Source organism: Armigeres subalbatus, chromosome 1 (assembly GCF_024139115.2).
Source record: "Armigeres subalbatus isolate Guangzhou_Male chromosome 1, GZ_Asu_2, whole genome shotgun sequence".
Classification (NCBI taxonomy): domain Eukaryota; kingdom Metazoa; phylum Arthropoda; class Insecta; order Diptera; family Culicidae; genus Armigeres; species Armigeres subalbatus.
The window spans coordinates 215,757,246-215,776,806 of record NC_085139.1 but is presented as its reverse complement, the minus strand read 5'-3'; the positions used below and the strand labels follow the sequence as shown (position 1 = coordinate 215,776,806).

The following is a 19,561-nucleotide window of genomic DNA, read 5'->3' as shown; positions in this document are numbered from 1 at the left end:
AACAACACTCAGTCATATTTATTAATTGTTTTTTGCACGAGAAAGGTACCACCACCGCAAGGTGGATTAATCAAGGTTGTTTTTCACTTCGTGTTCTCCCGGACAAGCTGGCGTGCCCATCACCAACACGATCGAACCCTCACTCGTTTGGATGAGCAGGTCTGTGGGTCGAAAAAGTTGTTCAGCCGAATAGGAATTTTGGTCTAAAATACCGTTGGGCTGAAAAGTAGTTCAGCCAAAATGGTCATTTAACAGAAAGAACCTAACAGGTCATACAACTGAAAATTTATTTTCGTCGAACAAGTCATTCAGTCAAAAAAAAAGCCTTTTGGTTAAAAAAGTCGATTGACAGAATGAGTCAATTGGCCGGAAGTGTCATTTATCCGAAGGGGCCATAAGGCCGAAAATGTGGTTCTGCCGAAAAATTTGTTTGGCCAAACGTTGTTTGACCGAAATGGTAGTGTGGCAGAACCAGTCATACGGTCGGAAATGTTGTATGCCGAGTGGGTTATTTGACTACAAGTGTTCAAGTGATCAATCAGAAGTGAGAAGTGAAAAGCGAGATATCCCACTTATCACTTCTTACCGCTCATTACTCACTTCTCACTGTAATAAATGGGAAGAACGAAATGAGAAATGAGAAATAAGTAGTAAAAAGTCAGAAGTTGAACGTCTCGCTTTTCACAGCAAAAAGTAAGATGTGCAAAGAAAGATGTGAAAAATAAAAAAAAAGGTGAGAAATGTCTCACTTCTATTCACAACTCTTTTCTCATTCCATACTGTTCACTTCTCACTTCGCACTGAGATAAAAAAACAAAAGGTATAAGTGAGAAAAAATAAATTGGATGTGAGTTGTGAGAAATAGGACTTCTCACCTTTTATTTCTCACTCTTCATCTTTCACTTTTCTAAGCGAGAAATAAAAAAAGAGTAATGATGGATGAAATGAGAAGCGAAACGTAGGACCACTAGGCCGAAACCCATCTGGTCGAATAGGTCATTTTGCCGAAAAGGGCTCCACCCCACTACCCCGAATGCCAGTACCCCGAATGCCATTACCCCGAAGGCCACTACCCCGAATGGGACAGTACCCTGAAAACCATCACCCCGAATGGGACACTACCCCGAAATCCATTACCCCGAAAGGCAATTACCCCGAAAACATTTAGAATCTATAGTATTCTATTTTTATGTTTAACACCAACAGATATCGATGAATCGCAACAGTTTTTAACCAACCAATTTAACCAACAGTTTTGATTGATCTTCTAATTAGCTTTAATTTAATTGCATATTATTCGGCAACTCGGCCGTACGAAAACCATTTTTTTGTTAAATATCTTGGCTGTGCATATGCACAGCATATGTTTCGAAATGGACAAATTGATATGAAATTTGCGAAAAAGAATCCACGTGTCTTGGAGGGACTCGAACCCTCAACCTCCTACTCTAGATAGGCGTGATAACCCCTACACAACAAGACCATTTAAAGGTCACGTTTGCGGAAAAGCCATCAGAATCCGAGTACCAACCTCCACCGCGGTTAACTCTCTTTTTTGCAAATTGAATATCTTTCGGATGCTTGATTTGCCCAATCTCCACATGTGCTTTACTATTGTATATCCACAGCCAAGCGAGTGCACATTGTTTATTAAACGAGAGGATCGCACTCCATGCCCCCCAGTAACTGTCTGGCCGGGACGGTATAGAATGCGAATTCAATCGCATACAATAGTAATACAATAGTAATACAATGCCTTGTTTAAATGGACGCGTTTGCCCAGTATAAGACAGACAGAGGAGATGATGCCTTCTTTAAATGGACGCGTTTGCCCGGTATAAGGTAGACAGAGGAGATAATGCCTTCTTTAAATGGACGTGTTTTCCCGGTATAAGGCATACAGGGTAAATATGACCTTTTTTTTTTAATAAACGCGTTTGCCTGGTATAAGGCAGTCAGAGGACATATGATGCCTTCTTTAAATGGACGCGTTTGCCCGGTATAAGGCACAAAGAGGAAATTATGCCTTGTTTAAATGAACGCGTTTGCCCGGTATAAAATAGACAGTGGAGATGATGCCTTTTTTAAATGGACGTGTTTTCCCGGTATAAAGCACACAGAGGAAATAATGCCTTGTTTAAAGGCAGACAGAGGAGATAATGCCTTCTTTAAATGGACGGGTTTGCCCGGTATAAGGCAGACAGAGGAGATGATACCTCCTTTTAATGAACGTGCTCGATAAGGCACACAGAGGAAATACTGCCCTTTTAAAAGTAACGTCTGCTCGTTAGAAAGCAAAACGAGATGATGCCTTCTTTAAGTCAACGCAACTTCCCGAAGACAAACAAAATCTCCCTTTCTCTCACCCTCATACACAAATCCCCTTACTCAAAAGATATTTTAGTTATTAGATAAAGATTGTCACTGTCGTCGCTGTTCGGAACATCTTTTGCCGGTGAGGATAGGGGATCCAAATGTCAATGAAGGAAAAATACATATGATTTGACAGTTTAGTACCACACATGTTCCGGACAGCAGAACAAAGGGAACCGAAGCGACAATCTTTATCTTGTAACTGAAATATCTTTTCCTTACTCACTCACTTTCTCTGTCTCACTAATTATTACACATTTACCCACTTTCATTCATTCACCCACTCTTACTCACTAAACCACTCTTACTCACTCATCCACTTTTACAGCTCCAATTATTGTTCATTCATATGAAGTATGAATAAACTTTTATTGAGTAACATTTGTTTCATTGAAATGAAGTATAAACTTGAAATAATGACTAATTCGGGGTACTGGCTCATTCGGGGTAGTGTCCCATTAGGGGTAATAGCATTCGGGGTAGTGATTCATTCGGGGTTGTGGCGTTCGGGGTAGTGGACTTCGGGGTAATGGCATTGTGGGTAATGGAATTATGGGTAGTGACGTAGAGTCGCCGAAAAGATCATCCGGCCGAATAGGTCATTTGGAAGAATAATTCATTTGGCCGAATAGGACATTTGGTCGAATAGGACATTTGGTCGAATGAGGCATTTGGCCGAATAGGTCTTTTAGCTCAATAGGACATTCGGCCGAATAGGACTTTTGGCCGAATTCAACCCTTCCGAGTCCCTTAAAAGGAGGTTTCCGAGCTTCTTGAAAGGAAGCTTCCGAGCCTCTTGAAAGGAGGCTTCCGAGCCTCTTGAAAGGAGGCTTCCGAGCCTCTTGAAAGGAGGCTTCCGAGCCTCTTGAAAGGAGGCTTCCGATTCTCTTTAAAAGAGGCTGGAAGGAGCCTCTTGAAACGAGGCTTCCGAGCCTCTTTAAAGGAGGCTGGAAGGAGCCTCTTGAAAGGAGGCTTCCGAGCCTCTTGAAAGAAGGCCTCCGAGCCTCTTGAAAGGAGTCTTCCGAGCCTCTTGAAAGCAGGCTTGCGAGCTTCTTGATAGGAGGCTTCCGAGCCACTTTAAAGGAAGCTTCTGAGCTCTCTGAAAGGAGGCTTCCGAGCCTCTTGAAAGGAGGCTTCTGAGCCTCTTGAAAGGAGGCTTCTGAGCCTCTTGAAAGGAGGCTTCCAGGCCTCTTGAAAGGAGGCTTCTGAGCCTCTTGAAAGGAGGCTTCTGAGCCTCTTGAAAGGAGGCCTGAGCCTCTTGAAAGGAGGCTTCCTGAGCCTCTTGAAAGGAGGCTCTGAGCCTCTTGAAAGGAGGCCTGAGCCTCTTGAAAGGAGGCTTCTGAGCCTCTTGAAAGGAGGCCTGAGCCTCTTGAAAGGAGGCTTCCAGGCCTCTTGAAAGGAGGCTTCTGAGCCTCTTGAAAGGAGGCTTCTGAGCCTCTTGAAAGGAGGCTTCTGAGCTCTCTTGAAAGGAGGCTCTGAGCCTCTTGAAAGGAGGCTTCCGAGCCTCTTGAAAGGAGGCTTCTGAGCCTCTTGAAAGGAGGCTCTGAGCCTCTTGAAAGGAGGCTTCCGGGCCTCTTGAAAGGAGGCTCTGAGCCTCTTGAAAGGAGGCCGAGCCTCTTGAAAGGAGGCTTGAGCCTCTTGAAAGGAGGCTTCTGAGCCTCTTGAAAGGAGGCTTCTGAGCCTCTTGAAAGGAGGCTCTGAGCCTCTTGAAAGGAGGCTTCTGAGCCTCTTGAAAGGAGGCTCTGAGCCTCTTGAAAGGAGGCTCTGAGCCTCTTGAAAGGAGGCTTCTGAGCCTCTTGAAAGGAGGCTTCCTGAGCCTCTTGAAAGGAGGCTTCCGAGCCTCTTGAAAGGAGGCTTCCAGGCCTCTTGAAAGGAGGCTCTGAGCCTCTTGAAAGGAGGCTTCCTGAGCCTCTTGAAAGGAGGCTTCCTGAGCCTCTTGAAAGGAGGCTTCCGAGCCTCTTGAAAGGAGGCTTCTGAGCCTCTTGAAAGGAGGCTTCTGAGCCTCTTGAAAGGAGGCCTGAGCCTCTTGAAAGGAGGCTTCTGAGCCTCTTGAAAGGAGGCTTCCAGAGCTCTTGAAAGGAGGCTTCTGAGCCTCTTGAAAGGAGGCTTCTGAGCCTCTTGAAAGGAGGCTTCCTGAGCCTCTTGAAAGGAGGCTTCTGAGCCTCTTGAAAGGAGGCTTCTGAGCCTCTTGAAAGGAGGCTTCTGAGCCTCTTGAAAGGAGGCTTCTGAGCCTCTTGAAAGGAGGCTTCCTGAGCCTCTTGAAAGGAGGCTTCTGAGCCTCTTGAAAGGAGGCTTCTGAGCCTCTTGAAAGGAGGCTTCTGAGCCTCTTGAAAGGAGGCTTCCGAGCCTCTTGAAAGGAGGCTTCTGAGCCTCTTGAAAGGAGGCTTCCGAGCCTCTTGAAAGGAGGCCTGAGCCTCTTGAAAGGAGGCTTCTGAGCCTCTTGAAAGGAGGCTTCTGAGCCTCTTGAAAGGAGGCTCTGAGCCTCTTGAAAGGAGGCTCTGAGCCTCTTGAAAGGAGGCTCTGAGCCTCTTGAAAGGAGGCTTCTGAGCTCTTGAAAGGAGGCTTCCTGAGCCTCTTGAAAGGAGGCTTCTGAGCCTCTTGAAAGGAGGCTTCTGAGCCTCTTGAAAGGAGGCTTCCTGAGCCTCTTGAAAGGAGGCTTCTGAGCCTCTTGAAAGGAGGCTTCCGAGCCTCTTGAAAGGAGGCCTGAGCCTCTTGAAAGGAGGCTTCCTGAGCCTCTTGAAAGGAGGCTTCCAGGCCTCTTGAAAGGAGGCTTCCAGGCCTCTTGAAAGGAGGCTCTGAGCCTCTTGAAAGGAGGCTTCCTGAGCCTCTTGAAAGGAGGCTCTGAGCCTCTTGAAAGGAGGCCTGAGCCTCTTGAAAGGAGGCTTGAGCCTCTTGAAAGGAGGCTTCTGAGCCTCTTGAAAGGAGGCTTCTGAGCCTCTTGAAAGGAGGCTTCCTGAGCCTCTTGAAAGGAGGCTCTGAGCCTCTTGAAAGGAGGCTTCTGAGCCTCTTGAAAGGAGGCTTTGAGCCTCTTGAAAGGAGGCTTCCGAGCCTCTTGAAAGGAGGCTCTGAGCCTCTTGAAAGGAGGCTTCCGAGCCTCTTGAAAGGAGGCTTCTGAGCCTCTTGAAAGGAGGCTTCCTGAGCCTCTTGAAAGGAGGCTTCTGAGCTCTTGAAAGGAGGCTTCTGAGCCTCTTGAAAGGAGGCTCTGAGCCTCTTGAAAGGAGGCTTCTGAGCCTCTTGAAAGGAGGCTTCCTGAGCCTCTTGAAAGGAGGCTCTGAGCCTCTTGAAAGGAGGCTTCTGAGCCTCTTGAAAGGAGGCTTCTGAGCCTCTTGAAAGGAGGCTTCTGAGCCTCTTGAAAGGAGGCTTCCGAGCCTCTTGAAAGGAGGCTTCCGAGCCTCTTGAAAGGAGGCTTCCGAGCCTCTTGAAAGGAGGCTTCCGAGCCTCTTGAAAGGAGGCTTCCGAGCCTCTTGAAAGGAGGCTTCCGAGCCTCTTGAAAGGAGGCTTCCGAGCCTCTTGAAAGGAGGCTTCCGAGCCTCTTGAAAGGAGGCTTCCGAGCCTCTTGAAAGGAGGCTTCCTAGCCTCTTGAAAGGAGGCTTCCTAGCCTCTTGAAAGGAGGCTCTGAGCATCTTGAAAGGAGGCTCTGAGCCTCTTGAAAGGAGGCTTCTGAGCCTCTTGAAAGGAGGCCTGAGCCTCTTGAAAGGAGGCTTCTGAGCCTCTTGAAAGGAGGCTTCCTGAGCCTCTTGAAAGGAGGCTTCTGAGCCTCTTGAAAGGAGGCTTCCTTGAAGCCTCTTGAAAGGAGGCTCTGAGCCTCTTGAAAGGAGGCTCTGAGCCTCTTGAAAGGAGGCTTCTGAGCCTCTTGAAAGGAGGCTTCTGAGCCTCTTGAAAGGAGGCTTCCGAGCCTCTTGAAAGGAGGCTTCCTGAGCCTCTTGAAAGGAGGCTCTGAGCCTCTTGAAAGGAGGCTTCTGAGCCTCTTGAAAGGAGGCTTCCAGAGCCTCTTGAAAGGAGGCTCTGAGCCTCTTGAAAGGAGGCTCTGAGCTCTTGAAAGGAGGCTTCTGAGCCTCTTGAAAGGAGGCTTCCGAGCCTCTTGAAAGGAGGCTTCCTGAGCCTCTTGAAAGGAGGCTTCCGAGCCTCTTGAAAGGAGGCTCTGAGCCTCTTGAAAGGAGGCTTCCGAGCCTCTTGAAAGGAGGCTCTGAGCCTCTTGAAAGGAGGCCTGAGCCTCTTGAAAGGAGGCTTCCTGAGCCTCTTGAAAGGAGGCTTCTGAGCCTCTTGAAAGGAGGCTTCTGAGCCTCTTGAAAGGAGGCTTCCAGGCCTCTTGAAAGGAGGCTTTGAGCCTGAGCCTCTTGAAAGGAGGCCTGAGCCTCTTGAAAGGAGGCCTGAGCCTCTTGAAGGAGGCTTCCAGGCCTCTTGAAAGGAGGCTTGAGGCCTCTTGGAGGAGGCTTTCCGAGCCTCTTGGAAGGAGGCTTTCCAGGCCTCTTGGAGGAGGCTTTGAGCCTCTTGGAAGGAGGCTTTCGAGCCTCTTGGAAGGAGGCTTTGAGGCCTCTTGGAGGAGGCTTTCGAGCCTCCTGGAAGGAGGCTTTCGAGCCTCTTGGAAGGAGGCTTTCGAGCCTCTTGGAAGGAGGCTTTCGAGTCTCTTGGAAGGAGGCTTTCGAGCCTCTTGGAAGGAGGCTTTCGAGCCTCTTGGAAGGAGGCTTTCGAGCCTCTTGAAAGGAGGCTTTCAGCCTCTTGAAAGGAGGCTTTCAGCCTCTTGAAAGGAGGCTTTCAGCCTCTTGAAAGGAGGCTTTCAGCCTCTTGAAAGGAGGCTTTCAGCCTTTTGAAAGGAGGCTTTCAGCCTCTTGAAAGGAGGCTTTCAGCCTCTTGAAAGGAGGCTTTCAGCCTCTTGAAAGGAGGCTTTCAGCCTCTTGAAAGGAGGCTTTCAGCCTCTTGAAAGGAGGCTTCCTCATTTTGTTTGTTGACAGAATCAATTTGCCAGAATGATTTTTGCCAGGAACCCATTAACCATTTTTGGTGTCTAAAGAATACAAAAAGAATTATATAAAGAAGATAATTTTGCATAACGATTATTTGGCATTATTTTCTAATGAAGGGATTTTCGGTATGATTTATTTTCATAAAAGGGATTATTTAACATATTAGACAATTTTCAGAAAGATGGATACTATTTATCAAAAAAAAAAATCATTTTGGCTAAAGCCAAACAAACTGTTTACTATTGGACATCATATTTCTTTGCCTCATTCGCCTTCGACGCAGACTTCATTTCAAAAATTGAATCATGTCTACAATTGGATAATATCACATTAAGTCATACTAGACAGCTGTTAAAGAAGTTATATCTACAAGTCTAGGCAAAATGCCCACTTCTAAAGAAGGAATCATATCCACAATTGCCATATTCAAACACGGGCACGGGCGAACACATACTTTTAAAGAAGGGATTACATCCACCCTTGCCTTAATCGGAGCAAGCGCCTCTTTAAAGAAAATATCGTAATCACTATTGTTTTTTTCTAACAAACGCCTATTTTTAAATAAGGGATTATATCCACAGTTGCCTAATCCAGAAAAGTGCCTACTTTTAAAGAAGGAATCATATCCAGCATTGCTTTAATCCTGGCAAACGCCTATTTTAAATGAAGGGTTCTCATCTAATATTGCCTTAATCCGGGCAAGCATCTTTTGTTTAAGGAGGGATCACATTCACCATTGCCTTAATCCGGGCAAGCGCCTTCTTTTAAAGAAGGGATCATATCCACCGATTTTTCCCCGTTTAAAATGCGGTTCGAACTCTTCGAATCCAGAAGATTATAACTCCTCACCAATCTATAGACAAGATAATTTTGAACAGACATTGAGCCATGGACGAATTGTGAATGTTAAATAACCCATCTTGTTGCCTGCCTGAATTCATATGACATTCAAACGCGTTTCATCCTCATTTCCATAGGGTTCAGTGTCCAGCTTTCCCCCAACGTATCAATGCTAAAAGGCAAACCCGTCTGGAAACTTTCAGTTTGTTCAGGTCGCATCATCTTCCTGCTGCCTGTCCTATCCAAACGGTACTGATCTTTGAATATCACACTTCTAAACAATTATTGGAAGAGGCGATAAATTCTAACGCGTGTGGCCAACCGGCGGCGGCGGCGGCTTCTTTTGTGGGTTTTGATCCCCATCCTGAAGTCGGTAGGAGCTGTACCCAACTTTGTCATTCGCCAACCTTTTCCAATCCGGACCGATGGGGGCTCAATCGATAATCAATCAACACCCGGCGTTTGGGGTTGACCGAGTGAAATTTCGAAGAACCGAAAAACTTTTCGCCTGCGTCATAGCCGGCAATTCTTAAACAACGGCTCCCTTTTAAAGACGCGACAACCGGCGACGATGACTTTAATCACTCGACGGGCAACAGCCCCCCGGCGCTTTTGGTAATTAGACTTTGATAACAGTAGTGGTGGGTGGAAACCCGTGCAGAAATCTGAAACATCCCGAATGGGAAGCCACGAGTTCGCACAACATCCTCCATGTAGTTAATGTGCTTTCGCTGAAGCCAATTAGTCACAGTTTTGACGGCGGCAATTGGAAATTTAGCGAGCTCATCGTTGTCAATCGCGGGCCGGGGATGGAAACTAATAACAAAAGGGGAAATGGGTTGACATTTCCAAATTGGTTGAACGCTTCCTTCCCAATAGGAACCCATGTCGTGGGTGGCGATGGGTTTCTAGGTACGAGAAGCAGCAGCAGGAATATGTTTGAGAGCGAACGGAACAGCCAGCTATCTAGCGTGAATTGGCTGGTTTTGGGTTGTCGATTGTCGTCGTTTTCAGATGCTTTACAGATGCCTGAAGATGACGAAGTTGTTTGGCAAGGTGCGATATAATATTTGCTCAGAAGGATGAAAAGTGTTTTGTTGTGTAGTGTGGTATTATTCTCATGGTATTGATAAATTGTTATGTGTGATGTTGAATGGTTCAGACAAAATATCAAGAATAATTGGTTTTGTGCATGTTAAGTCATTCCCGAAAAACTTTTAGTGGAGTTATAAATCCACTGGCATGCAGGAATAGCAACAATACTATAAATGTATCCAAATCATAAAAGTATTATCAACTGCAATAAAAATATTCAATACTTTCGGGATGCAACAATCATCACGTTCATCCGAATTACCATTTATTACCATCATTACCACCATCATGTGTACCATCGTTATCACTTAGCCATCATTCACGCAGAATTGATATAAAAAGTTGGACCCTTTTACACTGGTATTGCAGGTTCTGTGTTAAATTTTTTTTATTAATATTAAAATAAAATGATTCACAAGTCAGAACATCACGATATAATCACACCATAAAACAGACCAAACTTTATCCCATAATTGAAATTGAGTGCCTTTGGCACACTCGGAACAATTCATTGAATCTCATCTGCTCTTTTTTGCTTGCATTCGAGCACACTTCTGCCCTGAATCACACCTCATATTTCGAGAAACGCTCTTCGGTGAATTTGATCCCAGCTAAGCTGTGCCAAAACTCACCCACATCCCAGTACGAAAAAAAAACGCTTCGTTCGATTTAATTGGACTCATAAAAACGAACTTTCCGGGTTAATGTGTAGCACACTGGCGCGGTGGCGGTCGAGAAACGAAGCAACGAAATTCTGCAACAGATTTACGAGCATGGCCGCGGCCCCCGGTCCGGCAAATCCCCGTAGAACTCTGAATGGAAACAAAAGAGAGCACGTTTCGTTGCTTTTATAGCTGCCGGCCGACTACGGCGGCGGCGGCGGTGCTTTGCATCCATTTAAACCAGATTAATAATCGATTACCACACTTTTCCCAACAGCCGGAGGAAAGCCGGGAACAGTGAGATTTGCTGCCGAGAACACTTCTGGTTTGAAGTGGAACTGCGCTTAAGCGGAGTTTGTGCTCGATGACTGTGCTTTAATTCTTGAAAAATATAGCAAATGGAGAAAATAATTCACAATATCTCACAGGAGATTGATTGTCGGCGCGGCATAAGGGGCCTCATATAGGCTCCGACATGTTGTACAACTTTGACTCCGCCCCCAAGTTAGTCCGACAAATTCAGTCTGTACAACCGTCTGACGAACAGTTGTTCCAACCAAAACAACAACGAACAATAATATCAGCAAACGGCATATCCCTAGTAACATTGTGCTTGCTTACCCACGAATTTCCGACCACCGTCGACATCGACGGATAGACCATTGTGGCCACCTGAAAGATCCGGAACATCCGTAAAAATTGTCAATTCGAAAAACGCATCGTAGTGCGGCTGGATTTTTTTAAAACCTATTGTTATCGAACCCTGAATATGGAAATCAAGACAAAATTTTCAAAACGACTTATCTGCTTTTGTAAACAAAGATTCAAACGACGATTTGACGAATCTGATAGCTCTCCCACTCAAACCAACACCACCAATAGGTAGGTGAAGGTTTCCGCTACCTGTTGATGGTGTTGGTTTGCGTGGGAGAGCTATCAGATTCGTCAAATCGTCGTTTGAATCTTTGTTTACAAAAGCAGATAAGTCGTTTAGAAAATTTTGTCTTGAAATGATGTTTTGACCACACAGAGACCCTGCACCGTGATTTTTTATAACCCATTGATGTCGAAACCTGAATATGGAATTGATGTTGTGACCCCCACACGGACCGTTTTGATCTCCCGGTGGTCCCCTGGAACATCCGGAACATCTGAAAAAATGGTCGATTCAAAAGTTTCATCGCAGAGCGGCGGGTTTTTTAGAATCATTTCTTGTCTTGTATTTAATTGATCTGGTGATAATCAAATGGTTTTTGGTACTGATGGCTCTCGGAAGGATTCGGAGCTTTTGTAACAATTATCATTAGGCTAAATTCACCACGAAGCGCGAGTCACACATGGTCCATTTTTTTCCAACAGATGGTTCTCTAGAAAATCTAGAACGTATATTTTCCATTCGCATCATTTCGGATCATCCGCCAGAACCACGCGGTGGCTTCAATTGCCCTGTGTGTGAAATGTTTTGGAGTTGCAACGCAGCTCCGTAATGCAGAAGCATCGAAGCAACCATTGCTCGAATGACAGATAATGTTTAATTAGCCATAACAAATTACTTCCTATCAAACTACTGCTGAAAAATGACGTGTTTTATTACACCGGTATGATCAGCTTTCCTTGGAATGCCAATAGGTTTTGCCCCCAGCATTCGAATCAAGACCAATTAGGTTTGAAGATGTTTTTATTTACTGAAGAATCAAACTAGCTGCTGAAAATGGAGAAGTTGTTTGCGAAATTAAGCTCTACGGTACCAATGACGACAACTGGAGTTTCCGAATGAACCTGCTTCTGGTCAAGGAAGTACCTTGGATCACAGTAAAGGATAAGAATCTTGAACCGGAAACCGCTGCCTGGAAGACAAAGCAGGAACAAGTGCTGCTGGACTGCCCGTGGAAGACAATCAGTTGGTACACATTAGGAAAGCCGAATCTGCTGCCAAAGCATGGGAAAGGACGGCAAAATTTCACGTCAAGAAGACACTCCCCACGGTATCCGTGATGCGCAAGGTTTGTCGATTACATTTGGACAAGAATGGGAACATGAAAACACGGGCCTGACGGATTTTTTTCGAGAAGCTGAACGATCTGCAGCCCAACATGCTCGATGACCATTGAGCAGCTTATCGGAGGAATACTAGATCCTCGTTGCCATTCGAGAGGTCAGGGCAGAAAACGATTTGACGCTGAACCTGGTGAAAGGAAAGATGATCGATGAGTAGCATGAATCGGATCAAGATGGGCGAATAATTGGAGAGCGCAGTGCAAGAAGGATCGAAGGTGGATTGTGACATGCTCTTGTTTTTGCAAGGTCTTGAATCCGGATAAGAAAAAAATCCAAGGTAACCAAGCAACAGAAAGCCAACAGTGTGGTGAAAAATAACGACGAGCCGGGGATGGGCGTTCTGTACCTACAACGTGAGGATCAATGGATCTTGGATTCCTGAGCAACGTGCCGCTTCTCTAATCGAGGTGAGTTTTTTGACCACCTAGACGCGGCGGTTCTGGCAGCGGTTTGGGTTGCCAACGGCATGAAGACGCATTCAAAAGGCCGCGATACTGGTAAGATAGTAGTGCTGGATGGTGCCCACAACCGCCATATGATTACTGTTAATAAACAAATCCTTCCACACTATTTGCTGATAGCAACTTTATTCTTTACTCGATACTCGATACAAGCGATACTTCAAGCTGAAAACAATTGAAGGTGTATATCATTTCGTGGCTATTCATATTCAGAACTTACATTTAATAGTGCCTATTGATGACAGAATCTGTATAGAAAGGCTTTGTATCTACCGTGAACAACCTGCTGGGATTATTATAGTGATATAATGTATCTGTAGCATATTTTCTTATCACAAGCATAACCTACCACCTGGCATTGTATATATTTTCTCAACCATCAAACACGTCCTGAGTAAACCACTAATTTTAATCTTCGTAGGAGCTTGATACCAATTCATTTAGCTGTAGTTTAGAAATAGTTTATAATAGTTTAGATAATTCATTTTACTATAGTTCAACTTACTTTAAATAAGATTTTAGAGGGAAATTGATAAATTTTGCCTAGCACATTTATCAGCATCAACTCTTCTAACTAATTCAAAGGTAAACATTCGGCCTGTATACATATCGTAAACAACGCATTGCTACATCTGCTAGCACACCTAGCATTGATAGAGGGAACTTTCCATACGTTACAGTGAAGGCTCGGTGGACAGTGTTGCCGGTGTCAAAGTCGTGGCAACATCCCCCTCCCCGTGAGGACCGGCGAGGTCCTTCACATCATGCTCAGTTACGTCCAACACAGCCAGTCTTGAAACCGGCCTTCTAAATATTCCACCGGGAGTTTGTACCATAGCTTGCCGAACTCTCCCATCTCTGCCTTCTGTAACTTCGAGTACTCGTCCGCGCACCCATCCGTTTCTTCGGGTCTCATCTATCACAATCACCAGACCACCAGGACTGATTGGTGTCACATCACCAAACCATTTCGTTCGAACCCAGCGTTTCCAGAAGTAATCGACACGTTGTTGAATCAAGTCCCAAGAGTTGTGGATAAATTTTGCAGATGCACCAAGCTGCAATACGGGCTGTTTTACTCCTGTTGAGCTCCCCATGATAAAATGATTTGGAGTTAGCGCTTCTTGTTCTGTGGCATCTAACGGGAGGTAAGTGAGTGGCCGTGAATTCACAATTGCTTCGGCTTCAATGACTAACGTGTGCAGTCCATCATCATCGAGCTTGGGCTCATGTGGGAGCCCTGCCATTGCCTTCTTGATTGAGCGAACCATTCTCTCCCACGAACCACCCATATGCGGAGCAGAGGGTGGTATGAACAACCACTTTGTTTTCGCATTAGTGAATGTTGTAGCTGCGTCCTGTTCGATACGCTGGATCTGATCTCGTAACACCCGATCTGCTCCGGAGAAGTTGCGTCCATTATCGGAGTGTATTTCAATTGGTGCACCCCGTCTGCATACGAAACGACGAATACAGGCAATGCATGACCTGGTTGACAGATCTTGCGCTACTTCAACGTGGACTGCCCTTATTGTTAAGCAAGTAATCAAGCAAATCCACCTTTTTGCGGATGACCGTCCTATCTTTACTTGAACTGGTCCAAAGTAGTCGATGCCAACATAGCTGAACGGACGAAAACCCAATGATAAACGAGCTGTTGGCAAAGGTCCCATGAACGGAACTGTTGGTCGGGCTTTATACACTCTGCACCACTGGCATCGACTTGCTACGGTCCGGGCAGTTGTACGCAATCGGGAAATATAAAAACGTTGACGAATTTCATTGACTACTGTCTCGAAGTTTCCGTGCAGCAGCTTCCGATGATAATCGTCCAGGATGAGGTATGTAACGTAATGCTTCCTCGGTAGTATAATGGGAAATTTGACATCGATCCCCAAATTCTTTGCTGCAGAAATCCGTCCGTTGACTCGAAGAACTCCTTCGTTATCTATCATCGGCGAAAGTGTCCAAAGAGTGCTTGATTTGACGAGTTCTTTACGTTCGTTACTCAGTAACTCGTTGTTATTCTTCAGTATCGCCACCTCATCTCCAAAGCACTCAGTTTGGATGAGTTTCCAGAGCAGAACCTCAGCTGCATGCAGTTCCTCTTGTTTCAGATACGGACCGCGGTTATTCTTATTCAGTCTACGCTTCAAGAGACTGGTAATGACGCGGACTACGTATGCAGTTGTACGTAGAAGATGGTTCCACTTCGAAAAGCGTTGAAAGTTGATTGGACTGCACAAAACGAAGGCATCTCAATGTAGATAACACGCTCGACAGATCCTCATCCGTGGGCTCAGATCATCATCCATGCTTTTTTTTGCTTGAGCCAAATTCTTTCGGTTTGGTGAAAGAAAGGTGAACTATTAATTTCGACTGTAGTTTAATGATTCGGAGATGGCTTTTCAGTCTTGACAAAATCAAAACACTGTTATTTAATCTTGTCCACAAGATTACATAACAGTGTTTTGATTTTGTCAAGACTGAAAAGCCATCTCCGAATGAGTAAGAAAGGTGGGCCACCAAACCAGCGGCCGGATGCTTCTAGACTCGGTTGATTACCCCACTTAGTGGCGTCGTCTGCCACGTTTAGTTTACTTGGAACGTATCTCCATTGCTTAATGTTTGTCGAAGAGAGAATTTCGCCAACGCGGCTAGCAACGAATGGTCGATAGCGTCGATGTTCTGACTGAATCCACGCCAACGAAACTTCTGAATCCGTCCAGTACAGAAAACGATTAATCCGGATTGAATGGTTTTCACGCACAAATGTTAGTAGCCGAACTCCTAAAACTGCTGCCATTAACTCCAAACGAGGGATGGAGACATATTTAAGTGGAGCGACCTTTGTTTTAGCCGATACTAAAGCACATTTTCCTGTTCCGTCTGGCTTAACTACACGGAAGTATACTAACGCTGAGTAGGCGGCCTCACTGGCGTCGACAAATGTATGAGCCTCCAAGTTAACATACAGATTGGTGCTTGCATCCTCAAAGTAGCATCTCGGTATTCGAACCTCATTTACGTCTTTCAGCATTTCGATCTATTTCAACCATCTTACGTTTACACGGTCGTCGATATACTCGTCCCACTTGATTGCATTACGCCATATTTCTTGCATCATTATCTTGCCGTGTACCAAAACGCATGCTAGTAGGCCTAGGGGATCAAATAGTCTCATAATGCATTTCAGTAGTTGGCGTTTCGTTGGCCTAGTACCCGACTGTATGAGCGCCGCTATTGCATCGCCAAACGTCATGGAAAAACATAAAGCATCTTCTTCAGTGTACCACAGCATACCCAAGACACGTTCTGACTTAGCTTGTAGCGCAAGGTTCTTGGTCTTCGGTTTGTCAACCACACTCAGGTATTGATTGATAGTTCAAAGCCCAATTTCGTAGCTCGAAACCACCTCTAGAATGGATCCACCTTACCGATGCCCTTGGAAATTTCTCGGAAAATTCCTCCGCATTTTTATTCTTAACAAATTGTGCTGATGACGGTGAACTTGTGGCTCCGAAAGTGAGAACATCCATCATGAAAACGCTTGGCTCTGCGATAGATGTATCACGAAACAGGAAACATTGTGATGGTCGATCGCGTTCTATTACTCTTGTTTGGTGGAACATCTCTCTGATGTCGCCACTCACAGCCACCGGAAACTATCGGAAGCGAAAATGTACGGACGGTAGTGGCATTAGAAGGTCTGGACCGGGAAGCAGCACGGATTTCAGAGATACCCCATCAACTCTCGCGGCGGCATCCCATATCAAATGAACTTTCCCTGGTTTCTTTGGGTTGCATACGGTTCCCAGAGGAAGATACCAAATCCGTCGTGGTTCAGCATTTACGATTTCCTCCTTTGTTGCTTTATGAGCATATCCCTTCGCATATTTGGCGGCGAATATTTTCGTCCAGCGTCGGGTCACGAGCCATTCGCCTCTCGAGACACTCCAAACGTCGGAGAGCCATTGGCTAACTGTCGGGTAATTCGACATAATCAGACCTTCAAAGTAACCCGGTCTCAAAACGATCTCCAACTCTCGCTGTCGTATCACTCATAATTTGTCTTGCTCTCGCTTCTTCTTTACTTTCTAGTATTCCCATACCGCTGTCATGGCAATCTTCGGCGTTGAAGTAGTCTTTCATCAATAGATCTAGCTTTTTTTCGGCCTCGCATTCGCAAATATGGTAGCTGTACTCCGTTCCAGTCTTCGGTATCATCTAAACTACCATAGACACACCATCCTAAGCGGGTCTTTGCAGCTATTATGCCACTTCTGCCCTCCTTTATCTTTTGCAGAACAGCCAAACGCAAGTTTCGCAGTCCGATCAATAATTTCGGTGTTACTCCCTCATAACTTTTAATCGGCAATCCCTTCAAGTGAGGATGGTTCGTTTGTAGTTCGGCAAAACGAAAAGTTAGCGACGGCAGATTCAGGTTTCCTACTGTACGCACGTTCATCAATTGGAACCTTTTATTTCGACCAGCCTCGGAGACATCTAATAATACGATCTGCGACTCCTTTTCGTTTCTTTTCATATTAGCGGTCCATCGAAGGCAAAGAGGGACTGTTGGGCCCTCCACGTCCAGCTGATCGACAAGACTCTGTTCAACTAACGTGGAAGAAGAGCCTTCGTCCAAGAATGCATACACTGTAACAGATTTGGATTTTCCGTACACTGTCACAGGAACGATCCGAAAAAGAATTGGCTGACCACAATGATGGTGGACGTGGTTTTCTACAGACGAGCTTGCATGCTTATTTGCCACAGCGGATTTCCCATGTAGCAGTTGATGATGGCGAAATTCGCATCCATTTATTCCACAGCGGCTCGAAAGTCTGCAAGTGCGGCGACCATGTGGATTTAAGCAGCTTCGACACACTTTCAACCATTGTACGTTTTTCCACCGATCATCCACTGAAAGTTGTTGGAACTTAATGCAGCTTTTTTGCAAAATAGGCACGGTTTTTGCTCCTCATCCTTTGCTTGTTTAGGAATGTCGATAACTGTCTTCTCATATTGGGTATGGAGACAGGTTTTCTCCTTGCTTTGAGGCTTTTTGCTCCTAGTTTGATGTCTGCCTGAATAGATCACCACTTTGCTGACCGATTCTACAATCGTTTACATGAAATTGCTGAAACTTCGTAAACTCACCTCATCAGATGCTGCGCTCATTGTAGCTCTATATTGACTGGTAGTTTGTCTACCAATTCTTGAAGAAGCGCCGGGTTGGACAGGTGCGCTTGATGTCCTGCCGCGATTAAATGTTGAACCAAGTTTCTAACCGACATTCCGAAATCTATCAGCGAGTCCAACTTCTCGGGCTTCGGTGACGAAATTTCGCGAACATTCTGGATCAGTTTGTTGATTATGACCTCTGGGCGACCATATAGTGTTCGAAGCGTTTCAATAACGTTCGGTACGGATTCAGGAGATAGCAGATAATACCGAACTGATTTGAGCGCACTGCCTTTCAGGCAACGCTGTAAGCGAGCCAGATTCTCTACGTTGTTAAATCCACAAGCTGCTATGGAGTTGGTGAAACTGCTATAGAAGATCGGCCACTCTTCTGCCTCTCCAGAAAAGTCCGGGAGATCTCGGTGCATAGCTTGCCTGGCCGCTAGTTGCTCCGGATAAATTTGACCGTCAATAAAATTTCTGGATCGATTAGCAAAGTTGAGTGGTCTTAAGTCGTTGGAATCAAGACCTGTGGTTCAATGAGAGGAAGTATTGTGTCTCATCGCTCCGCCGACATTTTCTGGTCGATTAGTACCTGCATGCGTGCTCTGGTATCGATGCATAGGTGGAAATTCGCTGGAACGAGCAGCAGGGGTTTCCCACTGAAAGTTTTCGCCTGTCTGTGGCAACTCACTGAGGTCTAGGGTGCTGAACGCACATGGCTAATACGCGGCTCCCTTTGGACGTTGATTTAATCAATGGTGATTCTGTTGCTTTGACGCGAAACGAAGTCGTGGATCTACTAACCTTCTTTCTCTGGTTTCCACTTCGTTGGACAAATGACTTGAGCTGCGATGTCTTTGATCTTTACTTTCGGTCAATCTCGATGAAATGTTTTTGCTTGATCATTTTGAACGTTTTTTGGTATCGCTCCTTTGTTCGTATTGGTTGAGTCCTCAGTGCGATCGTATCCGACAGCACCTGTTTCCTGTTGCAGCATCTGAATCCGACATTTTCGCAATTGTGCTTCCAGGCATAATAACTGCTCGACTGATACAGGCTGCCGCTGCTGTTCGCACTCTGATAGTTGGTTTCGCAACGTCCGCAGAACGGGGTTATCAGTTGACTCATCGTTGGCTTCACATACCTGTACCGTAACGACGGGCTGTTGCCGTGACGACTCACAGGAAACGACATTCTTCTTCTTATCGGAAACATCGACGCCACTTTGCTGAGTCGTTTAGTTACTTTGATGTAAAGACCCCGATGACTGTGCCATGGAAGCCGATCTAGTGGTTGAATGTTTCTCAATCCAGGCCTCGACCTGCTTCTCACGAACTTCGATCTCGTTTACCCGGCTTCTAACGCTGCGATTCTCCGCTTCCTCTTCTACAAGCACTTCCTCCAAGTGGTACAATTCGTTCGAGTGTCTTTTCTGCATTTCGAGCTGCTTTCTTTCCAGTTCAAGTTCCCTTTGCTCAAGCGCTTGCTGCTCTGCCAAGCGTTTGCATTGCAACTCTGCTCGCCGACTGGAGGTAGTTGACCTTACTGAGGGTGGTATGGAAAGTGGACGGCATCTGGGACAAACCCAGTCTCTGCTCGATATGGATTCAGTAACACCAGCACATATGAAATGCCACCACTGATCGCATTTGTCACAGGCTGCGAGGTCATCCATCACATCTGCATTTTCGCAGGCCATGCAGATGCAGATTTCCGTACGCGACAAATTCGCCAAGGATTCATGAGGGTAATTTGTAGCAGTAATTATTAAATCTTGAAGATTTGTTAATAAACAAATCTTTCCACACTATTTCCAGACAACAACTTGATTCAAGCGATACTTCATGCTGAAAACAATTGAAGGTGTATATCATTTCGTTGCTATTGCTGAATATCAACTTTCATTTAATAGTGCCTG

The 19,561-nt window shown here is 45.5% G+C and overlaps 2 protein-coding genes across 6 annotated transcripts in view; both read right to left on the bottom strand.

Moving 5' to 3' along the window:
* The window catches only part of LOC134205763 (uncharacterized), a 474,885-nt gene that overhangs the window by 201,060 nt on the left and 254,264 nt on the right, over positions 1–19,561 (bottom strand). The window lies entirely within an intron of this gene.
* On the bottom strand, positions 13,128–16,680 carry LOC134206987 (uncharacterized). Its single transcript, XM_062682729.1, has 2 exons — positions 16,566–16,680; positions 13,128–14,629 (listed from the first exon to the last, which is right to left on the bottom strand). Exons 1-2 carry the CDS (start codon positions 16,678–16,680, stop codon positions 13,128–13,130), a joined length of 1,617 nt encoding a protein of 538 aa, XP_062538713.1.